At 41.0% G+C, this 18554-nt stretch overlaps 1 protein-coding gene across 2 annotated transcripts; it reads left to right on the top strand.

Moving 5' to 3' along the window:
- The first annotated feature begins 280 nt into the window (after positions 1-280).
- Positions 281-18040, top strand: DSCC1 (DNA replication and sister chromatid cohesion 1). Of its 2 annotated transcripts, none has more exons than XM_050941106.1 (9): positions 281-682; positions 2454-2622; positions 5204-5338; positions 8649-8755; positions 9094-9144; positions 12407-12459; positions 13683-13837; positions 14767-14915; positions 16522-18040. In XM_050941106.1, the coding sequence occupies exons 1-9, from the start codon at positions 513-515 to the stop codon at positions 16628-16630; spliced, it is 1098 nt and encodes a 365-aa protein (XP_050797063.1). In that variant the 5' UTR covers positions 281-512; the 3' UTR covers positions 16631-18040. The 2 variants fall into 2 exon arrangements, with proteins under 2 accessions (XP_050797063.1, XP_050797062.1); XM_050941105.1 differs by having other exon boundaries at positions 282-682; positions 8649-8739; positions 9006-9144.
- Positions 18041-18554: the final 514 nt, after the last annotated feature.

The following is an 18554-nucleotide window of genomic DNA, read 5'->3' as shown; positions in this document are numbered from 1 at the left end:
GGTATTCATCAAGTGATCCAGCCTGTTGCCCATTCCCAGGTTCTGCAGGGACTGGGAACCTCCGCGCAGCTAAAGCGGAGAGCCGGGAGATGAGCACAGGGCAGCCCTCCACTGAGGAAGGAAGCAGCAGGATGGGGGAAGCTCTTTTCCCTTTACTCCTCACACCTCAACTCCACCGCCCGCACCTGCTCTGCAGAGAACACTAGTGCGTGAACAGAGAATCGCTGGAATCCAAGTCGCGCACGCGCGTTTGTGCTTCCCCCAGCCACAAGGAGAGCTCGCGCTCATTCTTGCTCCTTCTCCTCTAGACACTGCCGCATGCCTCCAACCCCCTTCTCGCGCACTAGGGGTCACGTGACTCTTCGTAGGGCTCCCTCCCTCTTCATGGCCCCGCCCAAGCGCGGCGCGTGGAGGTGGTGGGGGGCGCGGTGTTTTGGCGCGCGGGCTTTTGGAACCGTTTGCCGCGCGTCGCTAGCCCGTCCCTTTGAGCGGGGAGCCCGGCGCCGGGCAGGATGCGGAGCCGCGAGGAGGTGGAGGCCACGCTGCACATCGCGAAGCTGAACCCGGCGGAGCTGCTGCCGCCCGTGCACTGCCTCAGCTTCAGCCCCCGCGCCAGCGCCGGAGAGTGCTGCCTGCTGCAGCTCGAGCCGGGCCTTTGCGCCGAGCTGGAGGCGGGGCACAGGTGCGCAAGTGGCCCGGCCCGGGACTCGCGGGGCACCGGGCTTGCAGCGCCCCCTGTCGGACAGGCAGCAACGATAGGGGTGGGGAGGTTGCCGGGACCTTGCTATGCGATCGTGTTAACGGGGTAGATCACAGTTAAGATGGGTCTGTGCCATTTGCCCAACTGAAAGCCTCCCTGGGCCCCTGCACATCTTCGCTGGGCGGAGTTTAAATTTATATTTTTAATTATATATTTGTGAAAATGTGATGGGATCTATTTTTGGATACCTAGAACATCCTACGAAGTGGGTATTCACCCAGGAAAGCTCCTACTCGGATATGTCTGTTAGTCTATCAGATGCTTTGCTGCTTTTACAGATCCAGACTAACACGGCTACCCCTCTGATATAGAACATATCTGTTTCCCATGTATAGCACAATTAATGAAATTGTGGCTCTCAACTTCTAAACATTTCTGCCTGTGAATAATTCTTTTGTGCTCAATAGGACTATTCATGAAGTGCGTATGTGTGAACCACATTTGTTTTTTGTGGTTCTGGGTAGTTTCGTTTGGTTTAAACAATGGGATGTATTCTGGTTGGGGGGGGGGTCACAGAGGACTCTGGAGCATGGAGCCCTGGGAGAAAGTGTGGGTGGCTTGGGGGCTGTGGTTTTAAAAACCCCTTCATTTGACTACAGTTGTCCTCTAAGGCAGGGGTTCTCGACCTTTTTCTTTCTGAGAACTCCCCCAACTGGCTATAAAAACTCCATGGCCCAGCTGTACCACCACACCTGTTATGCACATAAATGCTGACATTAGGGGGTAGCAAACAGGGCACTTGCCCAGGGCCCCATGAAGCTAAGCTGCTCAGGCTTTGACTTCAGCCTGGGGTGGTGGGGTGAAGAGGCTTTGGCTTTCTGCCCTGGGCCTCAGTGAATCTAATATCAGAGGGGTAGCCATGTTAGTCTGGATCTGTAAAAGCAGCAAAGAGTCCTGTGACACCTTATAGACTAATAGATATTTTGGAGCATGAGCTTTCGTGGGTGAATACCCACTTCGTCAGATGCATGTAGTGAATCTAATGCTGATCCTGCTTGGAGGACCCCCCTGAAACTTGATCAGGGCCCCCTGAAAACTGCTGTTCTAAGGCAAACGTATAAGAGAATGTTAAAAATCATATGTAAGTAGAATTTTTTTCTGAAGAACATTCAAAGTTACACTGTTAATAGGTCTGGGTTTGTATTAGAGGAGTAGTGCCATTACCCAGTGGCCTGAATTAAGCTGGAAGCGATTGGGACTTCAGTGTGGCATTGGTCATGTATATGAGCTTGCAGGATCAAGATTTAAAAGATAAGAGAGTGAAATGAACAAATGAGCAAATGGTGTGGGAAGGAGGAAGGGGTAACAGTAATATGATTAAACTAACTGTATGTCACAACTTGTAGATATGATATTCCAATTGGTATCAGTAGTCGTCATAACTGCAACTTGCCACCTGGTTAGCAATACACCTCTACCCCGATATCACATGACCCACTATAACATGAATTCGGACATAACACGGTAAAGCAGTGCTCCAGGCGGGTGGGGCTGCGTACTCCGGCGGATCACAGCAAGTTCGATATAACGCAGTTTCACCTATAATGTGGTAAGATTTTGTGGCTCTCAAAGACAGTGTTATATCGGGGTGGAGGTGTACTTTTAATATATTTGAAATGTTATGTCATCTGTAAATAAAGATGAATATTCCTTTGCTATTTTTGCATTTAAAAACAAGCACTTTTTTTTTCAGCCTAGTGATCCGTGGTGAAAAAGATGAACAGGCTGTGTTGTGCAGTAAAGATAAAACTTATGATATGAAAATAGCAGATACTTCAAATATGTTGCTGTTTATCCCTGGCTGTAAAACTCCAGAACAGCTGCTTGCAGATCAAGCATCATGTAATATCATTCACACCCAGGTATATTTTTTGTTTCCTTATCACCTATTTTTCATATTAGTGTTACATCTAAGGTGCATGTTGTTATAAAGTCTTACAATTGCAAACGATCAACATGAGTGTATTAACATAAAACTTACCTATCATGGCTTCAGTTATCATCTGTTTAACAGATCCAAGCATATAGTCTATTTTTGGTGGTGCAGTAAGCACTCATGGTGCTTAGTCATGTGAAAGAATAGATATTTTCTCCTTCACTCAAGTGAGCGGTTTTAAATGTGAGACCCAAAGAGCAAATTGACACTTTTACATTAGTAAAGTGCCTGTTTAAATAGCTTACGTTCAAAGGCAGATTGTGCTGCACTTTCTTAGTTTCATAGTCTAACAAAATATCTTCAAAGATGATTCTTCTATCCTAACTGTTGCATCTGGAAAGACTCTGTGGGGTGGAGGATTTTAGAATTATGAATTTAAAGAATTCATTGTTTCTGCCCCTTTGAAGCAAATATAATCAAATTTTCCTAAAAATGGTTAGGAAAATATTATCACTTGCTCTTAATTTTGTGCAGTGAGTATAATGACATCACTAAGGAGGAGTCACCCTCCTTCTCCAGTCCTAGAACAATCAGAACATCATTTATTCCACAAAGTCCGCAGTTCTGCTGGTAGGAAAAAGTCAATTAACAAGAAAGTAATATTCCTCGTCTTGCTATGTTCTGTAATGATTTTTTTAAATCACATGCACCAAGATAACTTTCTGTCAAATCACTTTATTGTTTTTTTTGGCTGGGATCTTTCTAAGACCCTCCCAAACATGTTGTTGTGTATAGGTTGCAAACTCTTTGTGGGAGGTACTTTCGTTTTGTTATGTGTGCATAGTGCTAAACACAATGGGGTTGGAGCCTGTAAGTGCTACCATAATACAAATAATGAGATAAATTACCTTTCTTCTGGAAGTGGTATTGATAGGCTCATGCATCAGTCCAAAGAGATGATCATTCAGGAGCAAGCACTCCCTTTCAAAGGGTCTGAGCATTCTGCTATGCTGGTCCAGGGTGAGCAACTAGCTCTGGCTATGAACTCACATGTGTTAGCATATTTTTCTACCACTAAATGACCAGGACTATTATCTTCTCTGAGAGATTTGAAAAGAAATGAAAAATAAGCACAGAAAAAAAGACCCAATGTTGTAGTTATTCTGCTTATGTAATTGCCATTGCATGTGAAAAGAGCTGGAGAACTGAGGTCATAAACTAATATTTATTTAAATAAACGAATAGGCAAAAACTATAAACAAAAAAAAAGTCTAAGATTTCCAAACAGAATTTGTATACAGCATTTTGTATCTAGGCTGCTTTCTTGAGTAGTAGTGTTTTGGTTTTTTTAATTGACAATATAGCTTCAATAGTTTAAGGGACAATTTAAAAAAAAATTACTTAAAAATTAAATTTGATAGAACATCTTTAAAATCCTGACTTTTTAAGATACATTTTTAAAAAAATTGAGCTTTTTTGTTATTCCAGCTGTAAATAGCATTTTTCATACAGGGGTAGGGGCTGGGGCTGGATCTGAGAGCAATACCACTAAATGAGCTTGCAGCCTGCTGTGCCTTCCCCATTCTGTGCTCTTACCTGTCTGATTGGTGGCCTCTTCAACAGCAGAGCATTGACTGAGGCCTCCTATCATCTGAACTCAATAGGACTTTGGGGGATGCCCAAGGTATGCTTCAGAGATGTACCAAAGCACCCTGAGATTCCTCTGAAGAGCCTAGTGAGTTTAGAAGATTGAAGGCACTGTATCAATTACATCTCTTGTTTTCGGTTCTCCCTATGTGGTAGATTAGGGAATGAAGGCAGTTCTTCTGTCGGTTGCCCTACTCAGCTTCTGACATGTCCTGTCTCTGTATAGATATCTTGGGCAAGGGAGACACCCACGTTGGCTCCAAACCCCGCCATGGTGTCACTGGTAAACCTCTTTTTCTGGGCCTGGGGAAAAGAAGCGTGAAGTATTTTTAACAATGACCTCTGGGCACACTTAGTGCATGTGCCTGGCTTACATAGCTGTGTAGCGAACATCTTCTTTCCCAAGATGCATGTTTAAAGCAGTGATGAGTCATAGCTCCCTTCTTCATTCATTGTGTAGTAAAATATCCATTATCTAGGAGTTCAAGAATGTGGGAAATAATTGGAAAGATGAGAGAAGGAGAATAAAAAGATGGCTTGTGGAGAGCAGCAAGACTGAGGTATTAAGAAGAAAAGAACAGATGTTGGAAGGGGTGAAATTGACAGGACTTTAAATTATCTGGCCATTAGCAGGTATAGTCTGTATGTAGAGACCAGCTGGTTTCTTTGTCATGTAGACAGCAGGTATGCTTTTATTACTGAACTACAGACTTCTAACTCTTATTACCAATAATGGACTTCAGTGTGGAGAATATTTCTGCTTACTCTTCTTTAGAAAAGAAGAACAATCTCTTAATAAAAATCTTGTTGTTTGTTTTTTATGTGACCTCTAAAATTCATTGCTAATTATTCTTTGCAAGTTACTTTGGCTGACAGTGTTAAATTAAATGAGTCACTGAACATTTAATTTCTTTTTGTAGATTGCTGGTTTCTCCAATAATTACTGGGAATTAAGGAAATGTCGACCTAAACTAAAGAAACTAAAGAAACTTCTAATGGAAAATCCTTATGAAGGGCCAGACAGTGAGAGAGAGAAAGCTCTGACTGACTCAAAGGTAAGCTGGTTAAGTAAATCACTTCCTTCTTTTTACTTTTCCTTTGTAATTGGTAATGATATAAAAGCCTAGTAAAGTTACATTCTTAACTAGAAAAAATGCCGTTGCACCCAGTTTTACTTAATTATGCAGGACTGTGCACTTGTACACAGTCCTGCTCTGAGCTTTTTCTCCCTGCTTGAGACAGCCTGGCATGCTAGCCTAGTCGGGAATTGCTAGCAGTGTTACTGGCTACAGTCAGTAGGTTGTTTGCCTGATGGTATGCAGAAGAAAAAGAAAGGTAGTGAGAAGAAACGGAGTCTTCCTTTTTTGTGTAGACTAGAGCGTGGTTTTCAAACTGCGGGCTGCGGGCCGCGACCCAGTACTCGGTCGCAGAATGTAAGGCACTGGGTCGTGGCGGCTTTGGTCAGCACTGCTGACTGGGCCATTAAAAGTCCCATTGGTGGTGCTGCCTGGCTAAGGCAGGCTAGTTCCTATCTATTCTGATACTGCGCCGCGCCCCGGAAGCAGCCAGCAGCAGGTCTGGCTCCTAGGTGGGGTGGGGGCACTCTGCACTCTGTTTCCTGGCCAATGGGAACTGGGGCGGGGGGGCGCCTGCGGGCAAGAGCCTTGCGGAGCAGCTTCTGCCTAGGAGCCAGATCTACTGCTGGCCGCTTCTAGGATGCAGCACAGTCCACAGTGTCAGGATAGGCAGGAAGCCTGCCTTAGCTGTCCTGCTGCACTGCTGGCTGGGAGCTGCCACAGGTAAGCCTGTGCACCCCAATCCCCTACTCTAGCCCTGAGCCCCCACCCCAGAGCCCCCTCCTCACAAAGCCCTCATCCCTGGCCCCACCCCAGAGCCTGCTTTCCCAGCCCAGAGTCCTGACCTCCTCTCACACCCTGAACCCCTCATTCCCAGCTCCACTTGTAACAGGCATCAGCAACTTTCTTCAACTAAAAAAGTTTGAAAACCATTTAACTAGAGAGTAGTGAGAATTACTGTCCCCCTCTTGCAGGGGAAAGACTTCTGCACTAAGTCTGCAAAATGAAGCCAGAAGTTGGTGGAGGAGGGACTGGTAATGTCCATTTTGAAATCTTAAGGAACTGGCTATCTAAATCCTCCAAATGTTATGTGACTATCAGGTGTAGTGGCTTTCCCCACAGTTACTTGTGCTTCTTGTGACTTCATCACTTACCCTATGTAAAAGGCACTCACCACTAAGGAAAGGGAAGTAAAATGATATGGGAAGGAAGAGAAGTAGAATAGCAAGGGTGATATGGTTGAAGTGGAGGGAGAAATGGTTGAGATTACTCTCAAGGCAAATATAATTACAGAACTGTACTGCCAGCGATGGGTTTTATTTTGCTGTTAACATGCAAGTTCTGCCTTTATAAAAGCCAGTTCAGACATCAAGAATGGTCAGAATGAGAGGTATGAATCAGCTGACCTAAAACATAATGCAGGTCTTGAGGAAATATTAAATAAAGATGGAGTAAAATACAGTTTCTGAACATTTACATATGATCTATTAGCTGACTAGTTTTAAAGCTAACTTATATTTGCATGATAATGCAAATATCCTTTCAGATATTAATGCTCAAAGGTAACATCTAAGACTTCTCTGCATTTAAAAGAAAATACTTTTAACATGGCTGTTTTGTCTAATTATCTTGTGAATTTTGGTCAGAAGACAGAATATTAAAGGAATAAAAATGATTTTTTTTGAAACATAAGATTCTTAATTGTTACAGTTAACACTGTGGAATTTTAAATTAGATTGTAAATTCCCTGAGAGGAGAGGCTACACCTTGCTTTGAGTGCTGATTCTGACTGGAGCCCCTAGATGCCACCACAATACAAGTGATTATATGAATTTTTGCTTTGCTCCTTGTTTACTCGTTGCATTTCTCTTGGCATGGGCAACTAATGAGTGATTTTTTTTTATTTTTTTTTTTTTTGGTCTTCTGCATGAAAATGAGCAATTCAGTAGATCATGAAAACATGAGTTTCCTATAACACAGCATACTGCTAAAGTGTTTGTTACATTTAAATATTTCACTGCTAAAGTAAAACAGCGAATGTTTAGTATCCAAGTACAGCAGCACTAAAGTGTGAGGCAGAAAGTGAAGAATACCATTGCCAGTGAAATTACAGTCAAATTTAGACAGAATAAATGACCTAAGATGTAATTTGCTTAAAACACTTGAGTTCATTTATCTACTTTTACATAGAAATCCCAGGCTGCTTAATGAGCATTAGTGGTCTGGATTTCGGTGTTGCTTCTCATCTGAAAGAAAGCATATGCAGCAGTGCAGTGCTCTCAAACACCATTTTATAGGACATTTATTCTATTCTAACTCTGAGAGTATTGTTTCATCTGCAAAATTGCCAATAACACTTCTTGAAGTGCCTGAGCCTAGCTTGGAGGTCAGCTGTTTAAGTATTGACATAGTCCCAACGCTGCTGAGTTTGTGAGATGTCATGGTACTACAGCATGCATCCTGATAGAAAAGGAAGGAAGCATGGAAGAGAAAAAAGCAATCACCAGGAAAGAAGAGAAATATGGAGGAAAACAGAACATTTTTTTATTCCAAAATTAAGATGGTGTCCACTAAAGTTAGTGGTGGTTTGCTGTTTTGCCTTCTCCTAGTCTACCAGATTACTGTACTTGAGATGAATCAATTCATTCCTGCCAGGAATTTTTTTAAAAAACAAAAGCTTAAATATTAGATATGCCTTTTTAAAAAATGTAAAGGCATAACAAAGACAAACCTGGTGAGGTGCATTTTGGGCAATCAAGTAGAACATGTTTGTCAATTATTTGGACTGATGTGAAGCAACTTATTTTGCTGACAACGATTGAGGTAACTCATTCACATTTCAGAACTTGTTTTGCCTAATTTAAACCTGCTTGAAGACTGTACATTTTAAAGTGACCATCCTCCGCAGAGGGGGAATGAAAAGCAAATGGGTACCTTACATAGGATGCCCACTTGAGCTAGTCTGACTTCTGGAGGTAGTCTTATATCACTGGTACATGGTGCAAAGACTTCCTTTAATTAGAAAGAATGTTATTTTTAAAAAAATTGAATGATCTTTGGAGAAACTAATTTAAATTGCAGGAAAAGATTGTTTGCAAATTTGAACTAGTGTGGTAAATTTAAGAGACTTCAAAACTCTGCAAAACCCAAGCCTCCACTCTGTTCTTCCATCCCTGTTCTAAATAATGTTTATCTTCATTATCGTTATATAAGGTAATATTTACTTACTTCAATTTAGTGTTAGCCAGGGTTGAAGGTAACCCATTTTTTTTCTTCTTGCATGTTGCAGTATACAATGGATGACTTGCTAGATCGGATTCAAGCAAGTGAGGAGGAAATACTGCATCAGTTGCAGGTTATAAACGCCTGTGAAATTGAAGGTATTTGTCCCTATAGGTAGGATATGCATTATTTTGTAGCATAAGACATGGGGTCAGCTTAGTGAAGAACATGCTGGTCTCTGCTCCATTCTACTATTCTGTTCCTTTTTCTCCTCTTGTTAAATGTTGTTTAAATAACCCTTTAAGAGCTTGGTGTTCTGTTTGTGCCTTGAAAGGGAGCTGAGACTCAAGTGTGAGAACCCTGAAAGATATTTTCAGAGACGCAGAATTACAAAGTATTATTACATATTTCTTCTGTTTGGCAGGATATTGGCGGGTTCTAGAATTTGATTATGAGATGAAACTTCTGAATCATGTGACTCAACTAATAGATTCTGAATCTTGGTCTTTTAGCAAGGTTCCTTTAAGTATCTGTCTTCAAGAACTTGGACCCCTGGAACCCGAGTAAGTATATTTTTGTTTCTTTGTGTTTAAAGCACTAGAAAACAAATTACTGTTACCCATATTAATCATCATTAGTATTTGCACTTACCATAGAGGAGTCCTATAATATAACTATATTCAACTAACAGTGGTCAAGATTAGAAGTTCTTTGACTCTGTAAAACATAAATCCATTTCACCTTCAAGGCACAGTCCTGCTCTGAGGTCAGTGTGGAGCTGCACCGGCTCATAGTTTGGAACACATTCATTGCTACAACCTACTTGGGGCGGAAGGGATGCACTTACCCCCTACCCACTCTAAATACTTCTGGCCACCTTTGTTGTCTGATATGTAGGTGGGACAGGGCAATGGCCTGTCTCCTCATGTTTTGCAGGAATCTTTTGTCCCACAGAGAGGCAGTCCTTTTTATAAAGGGGGTATGTGGGCTGCACTTGTGTCCCTTGCTGTGCATTAGGCACAATGGGGGCTTTTTTCTCACCTATCATTTTTTTATGTGCTCAAGGGAAGCATAGCATGGCCCTGAATAATTTTATGCAGTAACAATCAGGTGTGGTTAGACTAATCTCTGTTCCCTGATCACTGTCAGATAACATGTGTCGGGATTACAAAAGATCCTACTCCAGTCTCTTGGCAGGCATAAAGTGACAAGTGTTAAAATGTACACTGACACAACAGCTAAAGTGCTGTTCATACCCACTACTTAACTGGCAAACTGCTGCCCATGGTGGAATACCATTCAGGAAGCATGGCAAACCAAAACTGTGTGGTGGGCACCTCCTGCATAATCATTTTGTATTAAGCACTGGTACTTCTGGTAGTGTAATGCTATATTTGAATAAATATCAGTGTTCATATTAATAGAATAGTATTAAAATATTTACAGGCCATTCCGTTCAAATTACAACGCTATTGAATTGTGCTTGCCGACTGAGGCTTTATAAATTTTTGTTGAACTTCGTTTGGGGGAAAAAAAAAACATACTGACATTTGCTTTTATCCAAAATCTGCAAAGTAGTACAGCTTAGGCTATAATTTCATAGATTCATAGACTCTAGGACTGGAAGGGACCTTGAGAGGTCATCGAGTCCTGTCCCCTGCCCTCATGGCAGGACCAAATACTGTCTAGACCAGCCCTGAGAGACATTTATCTAACCTACTCCTAAATATCTCCAGAGATGGAGATTCCACATCCTCCCTAGGCAATTTATTCCAGTGTTTAACTACCCTGACAGTTAGGAACTTTTTCCTAATGTCCAACCTAAATCTCCCTTGCTGCAGTTTAAGCCACTTGCTTCTTGTTCTATCATTAGAGGCTAAGGTGAACAAGTTTTCTCCCTCCTCCTGATAACACCCTTTTAGATACCTAAAAACTGCTATCATGTCCCATCTCAGTCTTCTCTTTTCCAAACTAAATAAACCCAATTCTTTCAGCCTTCCTTCGTAGGTCATGTTCTCAAGACCTTTAATCATTCTGGTTGTTATTCTCTGGACCCTCTCCAATTTCTCCACGTCTTTCTTGAAATGCGGTGCCCAGAACTGGACACAATACTTCAGTTGAGGCCTAACCAGCGCAGAGTAGAGCGGAAGAATGACTTCTCGTATCTTGTTTACAACACACCTGTTAATGCATCCCAGAATCACGTTTGCTTTTTTTGCAACAGTATCACACTGTTGACTCATATTTAGTTTGTGGTCCACTATGACCCCTAGATCTTTCTGCCATACTCCTTCCTAGACAGTCTCTTCCCATTCTGTATGTGTGAAACTGATTGTTCCTTCCTAAGTGGAGCACTTTGCATTTGTCTTTATTGAACTTCATCCGGTTTACCTCAGACCATTTCTCCAATTTGTCCAGATCATTTTGAATTTTGACCCTGTCCTCCAAAGCAGTTGCAATCCCTCCCAGTTTGGTATCATCTGCAAACTTAATAAGCGTACTTTCTATGCCAACATCTAAGTCGTTGATGAAGATATTGAACAGAGTCGGTCCCAAAACAGACCCCTGCGGAACCCCACTTGTTATACCTTTCCAGCAGGATTGGGAGCCATTAATAACTACTCTCTGAGTACGGTTATCCAGCCAGTTATGCACCCATCTTATAGTAGCCCCATCTAAATTGTATTTGCCTAGTTTATCGATAAGGATATCTTGCGAGACCGTATCAAATGCCTTACTAAAGTCTAGGTATACCACATCCACCGCTTCTCCCTTATCCACAAGGCTCGTTATCCTATCAAAGAATGCTATCAGATTGGTTTGACACGATTTGTTCTTTACAAATCCATGCTGCCTATTCCCTATCACCTTACCACCTTCCAAGTGTTTGCAGATGATTTCTTTAATTACTTGCTCCATTATCTTCCCTGGCACAGAAGTTAAACTAACTGGTCTGTAGTTTCCTGGGTTGTTTTTATTTCCCTTTTTATAGGCGGGCACTATATTTGCCCTTTTCCAGTCTTCTGGAATCTCTCCCGTCTCCCATGACTTTCCAAAGATAATAGCTAGAGGCTCAGATACCTCCTCTATTAACTCCTTGAGTATTCTAGGATGCATTTCATCAGGCCCTGGTGACTTGCAGGCATTCATCTTTTCTAAGTGATTTTTAACTTGCTCTTTTTTTATTTTATCTTCTAAACCTACCCCCTTCCCATAAGCATTCACTATGTTAGACATTCCTTCAGACTTCTCAGTGAAGACTGAAACAAAGAAGTCATTAAGCATCTCTGCCATTTCCAAGTTTCCTGTTACTGTTTCTCCCTCCTCACTGAGCAGTGGGCCTACCCTGTCCTTGGTCTTCCTCTTGCTTCTAATGTATTGATAATGCATTGCTTCTAATGTATTTGATGCAACCAGTCCATAAAATACCTTTTATTAATATGTTATACATAACTGCAGGGCTTTGTGAAACTCTGATGCTTTTTGCCAGTGAAAAATGAGAGAAGGCAAGAGTCTATTTTCCTTCCCTCTGTACCTCTTCAAAGCACATGGGAGTGGGTACTAGGGAGGCAGTGGGAGATAAAGTTGCTGGGGTAGTGGACTGAACCATGGCACATCCCATCCCCTACTGTCTTTCCTGCTTTTGCCTTGCCTGTCCATGTCCCTGTTTCAGTATGTTAGTGGGAGGGAGGAAGGTATTTATAATGTTTTTTTAATGATTGTATGCTAATTAACTTTATATAATACATTTTTTCAAACTGCATTCCCTTGCCATGAATCTGAAATGCATGAAAGTAGATCTTAAAGTTTAACATTTTCTTTCAGAGAAATGATACAGCATATTCTTTTAAGTTATGGAATGAAATATACTGATGAAGGTAAGTTACGGCAGAGATGCATTTATTAAGAAAGGAGGGTTAAGAATTAATAAATTACGTAACTAAAATAAAATGTAAGCGTAGGGAGGCTAACACTGAGTTAAGAAATGTTTAGGCTGATTATCATGGAAAATTTCTGTAAGAGTGAGGTCTACTAAACTGTGGGATAGGGAAACTAGTGTCATTAGAGAAAAATCATGAATTAGCAGAGAGGTACCTGAGATCTAGTAGATCTTTCCAATTCATAATTTCTGTGGTTGAGTTTGAACGTGTTGCACAGCATTAAAGAACTTTTTTTCTGATGGATTTTGTTATCCAGGCATTTGAATTAACTTGTGTAGTAGGGCATAGTGGCTCTTAGAGGACTACAAGCCCAAAACGAGTGTTTCTGATTTCAGCCATAATGTGGGGTTGGAATGAGTGTTGGGAAAGGCAGAGCTATAGAAGGCACTCTACCTGTATAAGCTGAGACCAGGGAAGTGGCAAGACCTGGTGTGGAGTTCTCCACTAAGGGCATTGGGAATGGCATTATAGCAGCAGTGACTGTTGGAATATCTCTAGACAAGCATGGGAGGGGTTGGTTGGTTTAAGCCCAAGGAAGTGGCTTGGAAGTCTGTGAGAGGACCTGGATGCAGGAGGAGCTTGGGAAGGGAGAAGGTGAAGCAGGTAAGCTTGAGACCCAGGGTTTGCACATATATTTTTAATGGGCTTTGGACTAGGCCTCTCAGAGACTGGGAGAAAGTGCACCTCACCCTCTTCATTTCCCTGAATCAAGGGAGAAGACAAGGATATGGACCTTGAGGAAGTGAAAGGACTACTGAACTGTTTAGCTCAGAGAGTGCAAACAGCTGTTGATATCAGACTTGCATAAAGAAGAGTGAAAGAGATGGGGGTGGAGCGTAAAAGGATTGTTTCGCCTGAGGAGGGTGCAGGTCTATTGATGATAGTCCTGATTAACAGGGCTAACAGCTGGGGCCAGCAGAGGACTAAGGATGTATTTGTTTCTGTTCTGACTCTTGTTTACCTGGGAAGGAAAGGGACTTCAGTTTAGCCCGAGGGTAAAACATAATTAAATTTCTCAATCAGCCAGAGGGGAAAATTAGGCACAAATTACCCTGCCAGGAGGGAGAGACTGCAGAACAGAGGGGAAATTTGAGGCACAGAAATGTCCTGATACCAATGCAGGTAAGAACCTGTGAGTGTAATTTTTTTTCCCTTTGCAGATGAAGTTTATTTTGAAATGAAAGCAGATAAAATATGCACAGCTACAGCACAAATGCTCTTGCAAAATGCAGTTAAATTCAATCTAGCAGAATTTCAAGAAGTATGGCAACAAAGTGTCCCTGAAGGGCTGACAACAAGGCTGGATCAGCTGAAGGTAAAAACTAAACTAGTGGATTTGGTTTCATGTATTAGCAGAATGTTCTTACTGGTGTATTGTGTAGGACAGGGGCTGGCAACCTTTCAGAAGTGCTGTGCCAAGTCTTCATTTATTTACTCTAATTTAAGGTGTCACGTGCCAGTAATACATTTTAGCATTTTTAGGTCTTTCTATAAGTCTATAATATATAACTAAACTATTGTTGTATGTAAAGTAAATACGGTTTTAAAAAAGTTTAAGCAGCTTCATTTAAAATTAAATTAAAATGCAGAGCCCCCTGGACCGGTGACCAGGACTCAGGCAGTGTGAGTGCCACTGAAAATCAGCTTATGTGCTGCAAGTTGCCTGCCCCTGGTGTAGGACTTATACATGAATCATGAACAACCGGCTTCTTATTTTTTATTTCAACAGTATTTGCCAGCAGCTGAGAGAAGCATCCTGGTCCTGCATTAAAGCACTTATGAGGTGTTTTCTGTAAAGTGAAACTGCCTAGGACCTCTGCAGTGTAGGAGCGTGACAGGGCTCTCCTAGCTGTGTCCCTGAATCTGATACACATAACTAAAGAGGAAAAAATTCAAATCTAGAGTCTATTACTATCACTATAGACAGAACTAGAAGTCCAACAGCCTTTAATGATTCTAGCATGCTGCAACTAAGATAAATTTTGTTGAAGGTGGTAGTGGGATATCAAGTTGTGTATTTTTACACACTCCTCTCTCTTAAGGGATGTGAGAACTACCTCCTTCATGATGGCAGGTACTGTGAAGGCTTCCATTTTGCTTTTAGTATTTTTACTTCTTGTACAGTTCAGGTGTTAAAAATATTGAGGAAAATGGCAATAGTAACACACATTGATATGACAAGAGATGGGAGGTTTGATCATGTTTTCTGTGTTAAAATTTGTCATCCTATTGTTGTCCCTATAGGGTTTGGCTCTGTTGGACAGAAACTCAAGACCAGAGACTATCTTCTTGCTAAAAGTAGAAGAGTTGCCTGAGGATAACCAGGAAAGGTTCAACAAGTTATTTTCCATTCGGGAAAAGTGGACAGAAGCAGATATTGCCCCATATATTCAGTAAGTAGTTCACTACTAAGCATAATACTGTTTTAAAGTACAGTAAGTATATAAAGCCTTCTATAGTACTTGTAGTATATACTTGGTTGCATTATGGACAACTATAGCTGATAAAAACTTAAAAGTGCTAGATTTTTCTCGCAAATTCTACATGAGTAAAATATACTTACAGTATAGTCATTCAGAAGTATTATCTGTACTTTGACTGTGAACATTGAGGACTAAATCCTGGGCCCCACTGAACTAAATAGAAGTTTTGTATTGACTTTGGACAATCTACCCTCACTGAAGTCAAAGGTTAAAAAGCAAAAAGTTAAACTGTCTTCCAGTAGGCCTTTTTCTCCCTTTAGGAACACTCTGTGACCCATACATGAGCTGTCTTGAAATCAAAATATTTATTGGATGTTATGTAACCACTTTTCTCTTGCAGATTATTGAGAGAGTGAGTTCACAGTGGGTGTTGAACCACACTCTGGAGAAAGGACAGCCAGGCTAGTGGAAGATGAAGGGATCAGAAGAGCATAGTCAGGAAATACTTAAAGTGAGGGAAAATTTAAAGATTAGCAGCAAATATTTATGACTTTAGAGAAAAGTCCTTGCCTCAGAGCTTTGAGCCAAATTCTGATGTTCAGAGTAAAATCTGAAGTATTGCCATTGACTCAGGCTTGGTCTAAACTAGGGGTCAGCAACCTCTGGCACGTGGCTCGCCAGGATAAGCACCCTGGTGGGCCAGGCCAGTTTGTTTATCTGCCATGTTAGCAGGTTCGGCCAGTCGCAGCTCCCACAGGCCGCTGTTTGCCGTCCCAGGCCAATGGGGAGGCAGGAAGCCGCGGCCAGCACATCCCTCGCTCATGACACTTCCTGCCTCCCCCATTTGCCTGGGATGGCGAACCATGGCCAGTGGGAGCCACGATTGGCTGAACCTGCCAACTTGGCAGATAAACAAACTGGCCCAGCCCACCAGGTGCTTACTCTGGCGAGCCGTGTGCCAGAGGTTGCCAACCCCTGGTCTAAACTTATCAGTACAGCTATGTCCATCAGGGGTGTAGAAAAAAGCTACATCCCTGACCAATATGGCTATGCCAGTTCCCAGTATAGCTACAGCTATGTGAACTGAAATGTGTTTTTGTTGACGTAGCTAACATAATTCAGGAAGGTGGTGTATCTACACTGACAGAAAACCCCAGTGTAGTCTGAGTTTATACTACGAGGCTATGCTGATATAGCTATGACGGCATGGGGTCTATAGTGTAAACAGCTATACTCGTGTAATGGAGAACAGAATTAGGCTTTTGCCTTTTTAGACTGTAAGCTATTCAAGGTAGGAACCATCTTTAGAACCATCCTTTGTGTTTTGTAAAGCATGTAGTATGCTTTTGGGAGTTACATAAATGCAGCAAGGTATGCTGAGGTATGAATTTTAGATGATTGAAAGCATTTTGTGAGAAGTACACCAATAGCTTATGAACAAACATTCTAGCCAGGCTGATTGCTACATTAGGAAAACAGGTTACTGAAACAGTTTGTACTCAATCCTGAAATAGTTTGTCCTGATAACTATTTTTTTAAGTTACTGAAGAGTGTTTTCACTTTTTTTTCTCTCCAGAGACTTATGTGCAGAGAAGCAAACAGTAGCTGCACTTCTGACCAAATATGCTCGTTCTTCCATGCAGAATGGAGTCAAAGTTTATAACTCTAGAAGACCCATCTCATAACAAGAAACAACCTTATTTAAGAATCAAGAATACATCAAGAAATAACAATTGGTGGTGGTCATACCAGAATTATTTGTAATTATGTAGCAATATCAACTAATTTGAAATGTCACTGTTGTGAAAAATCTGCCAGCTTAAAAAAAAAAAGTGTAGTACTGTACACCAAAGACAGTGGAATTCTTTATTTTAGATTTTGTGGAAACAATTGCTCTACCACAATCTAAAAACACACATTGCTGGAATCTAGGGTCCACCACTTAACCAGGAAGACTTACAAATTTGTTTGTATTGAACTGAAATTTGTAGTTTGTCTTAAAACTCTAGAAGCAAAATAAACTCTATCCTTACTTTGCTTGCCCTTCGTTTGTGCAAAATTTGCACACTTTTTTCTTAAGTCTGCTGATAGAAAATTATTGCAGAGAAAACTATTGTTTCTACACAGCAGTCATTTTCCCATTTATCTTGTAAAAGCAGTCTACTTCCAGTGACAGTACTGAATATAGTATTTCAAAAGCAAAGCAGAATGCTTGATTTGTTTGCTATTAAAAACTGAACTGTCAGAGCGTATTAGTTAACAACAAGCAATATTAGTGTTTTGAGCTGTGTGGGTAAAATGAGAAATTTGGCCTTATAGGTGAATTACTCATTTCCACTGTGGACTACAGGTCAGGCCTTTGGAAGGTGGTCCTTATGGTTCATGTCTTTGAATGTGGATAACATGAAACAGAAGTATGAGGCACTTAATGTTCTGGGTTCTTGACAATTTAATACTATTGGCAAAATTGCCTTAAGTTACATAATGCTAAGGGGATGCCTCAAATTACTCAGATATGTTATGGACTCAGCAACTTTCTGTAACCTGTCCTTCACCACTGGAATATTGTCAACATAAAATTAATATACCAGAAAGCTTCCATTTTTAAAAGTGGTAAATTAAACTGTTTCTAGTAGTATACGGCATATCTAGACTATATGAGAACCCTAAAAAAAAGTTTCTGCAACATTTCCACCCAAACGTAAATTTTTTTTTTAAATGTAGAGCTGTGAAGCATATACTTTGTAATGTTGCTAAATTAAATTCTGTAAAGGTTTTTTATAACTGGATTTCCATTTGGCATTTATTAGTAACCCTGTGCACCCCAGTTTTCTATTAGACAGCTTTGCAAATCTCAGTATTAAATGGAAATAATATTGTAATACTTTAGGTAGCTTGCTATTTAAAATATGAATGCACATAAGGCATTACCATATACATGTGGGAGACCACATGATGGTTAATGTGCCAATGAGTGGGGAAGGAGGGGAAGAGAGGAACAAACATTTATAAAATAACCTAGTTTCACCCTTAAAATAGGGTAAACTTATCCTTCGAATCCTAATGTAAGAGCTGAATAAACTGCAGCACCACCACCTTGCTGTTGTCAGCTTTTTAATTTTTTTTTTTTAAATTGAAGGACAGTCTTTCCATTTTGCTAGAATATCCCCAACATAATATGGATGCTAAAAGGCTTTAGTGAACAATAAATCTCACATTTTCCATAAACTGGGTCTTCAGGGCAGAATTTGAGGCCTCTGTTTCAGGAACTATATATCCTAATTGTTAGGCTAGTGAAGCAGAAGTGTGGGGGCTTTTTGTGTGTTTTCTTCCCATCAAGGGCTGAGCAGCGTGTGGCCCAGGAATCTCAACTTGTGCTCCTTCCTCTCAGCAGTTCCATTCTCCCACCCAAGACCCTCAACACAAAAATATAAAACAGGATTGGTTAGCATGTTAAGGATCAACACTTTTAATTGCTTAATACAAGATTACTCTTCCTGTGGATTTTAAATAATGCCTTACTCTGTAAAGCACCAAGTAAATCTACAGTGCTACTTAATTGGTAATGTGATCTACTGGAAAGCAGTAGGAAGCCATGATGTTGTCACT

This window comes from Gopherus flavomarginatus, chromosome 2 (assembly GCF_025201925.1).
Source record: "Gopherus flavomarginatus isolate rGopFla2 chromosome 2, rGopFla2.mat.asm, whole genome shotgun sequence".
Classification (NCBI taxonomy): Eukaryota; Metazoa; Chordata; order Testudines; family Testudinidae; genus Gopherus; species Gopherus flavomarginatus.
This window is presented reverse-complemented; position numbering and strand designations above follow the sequence as displayed.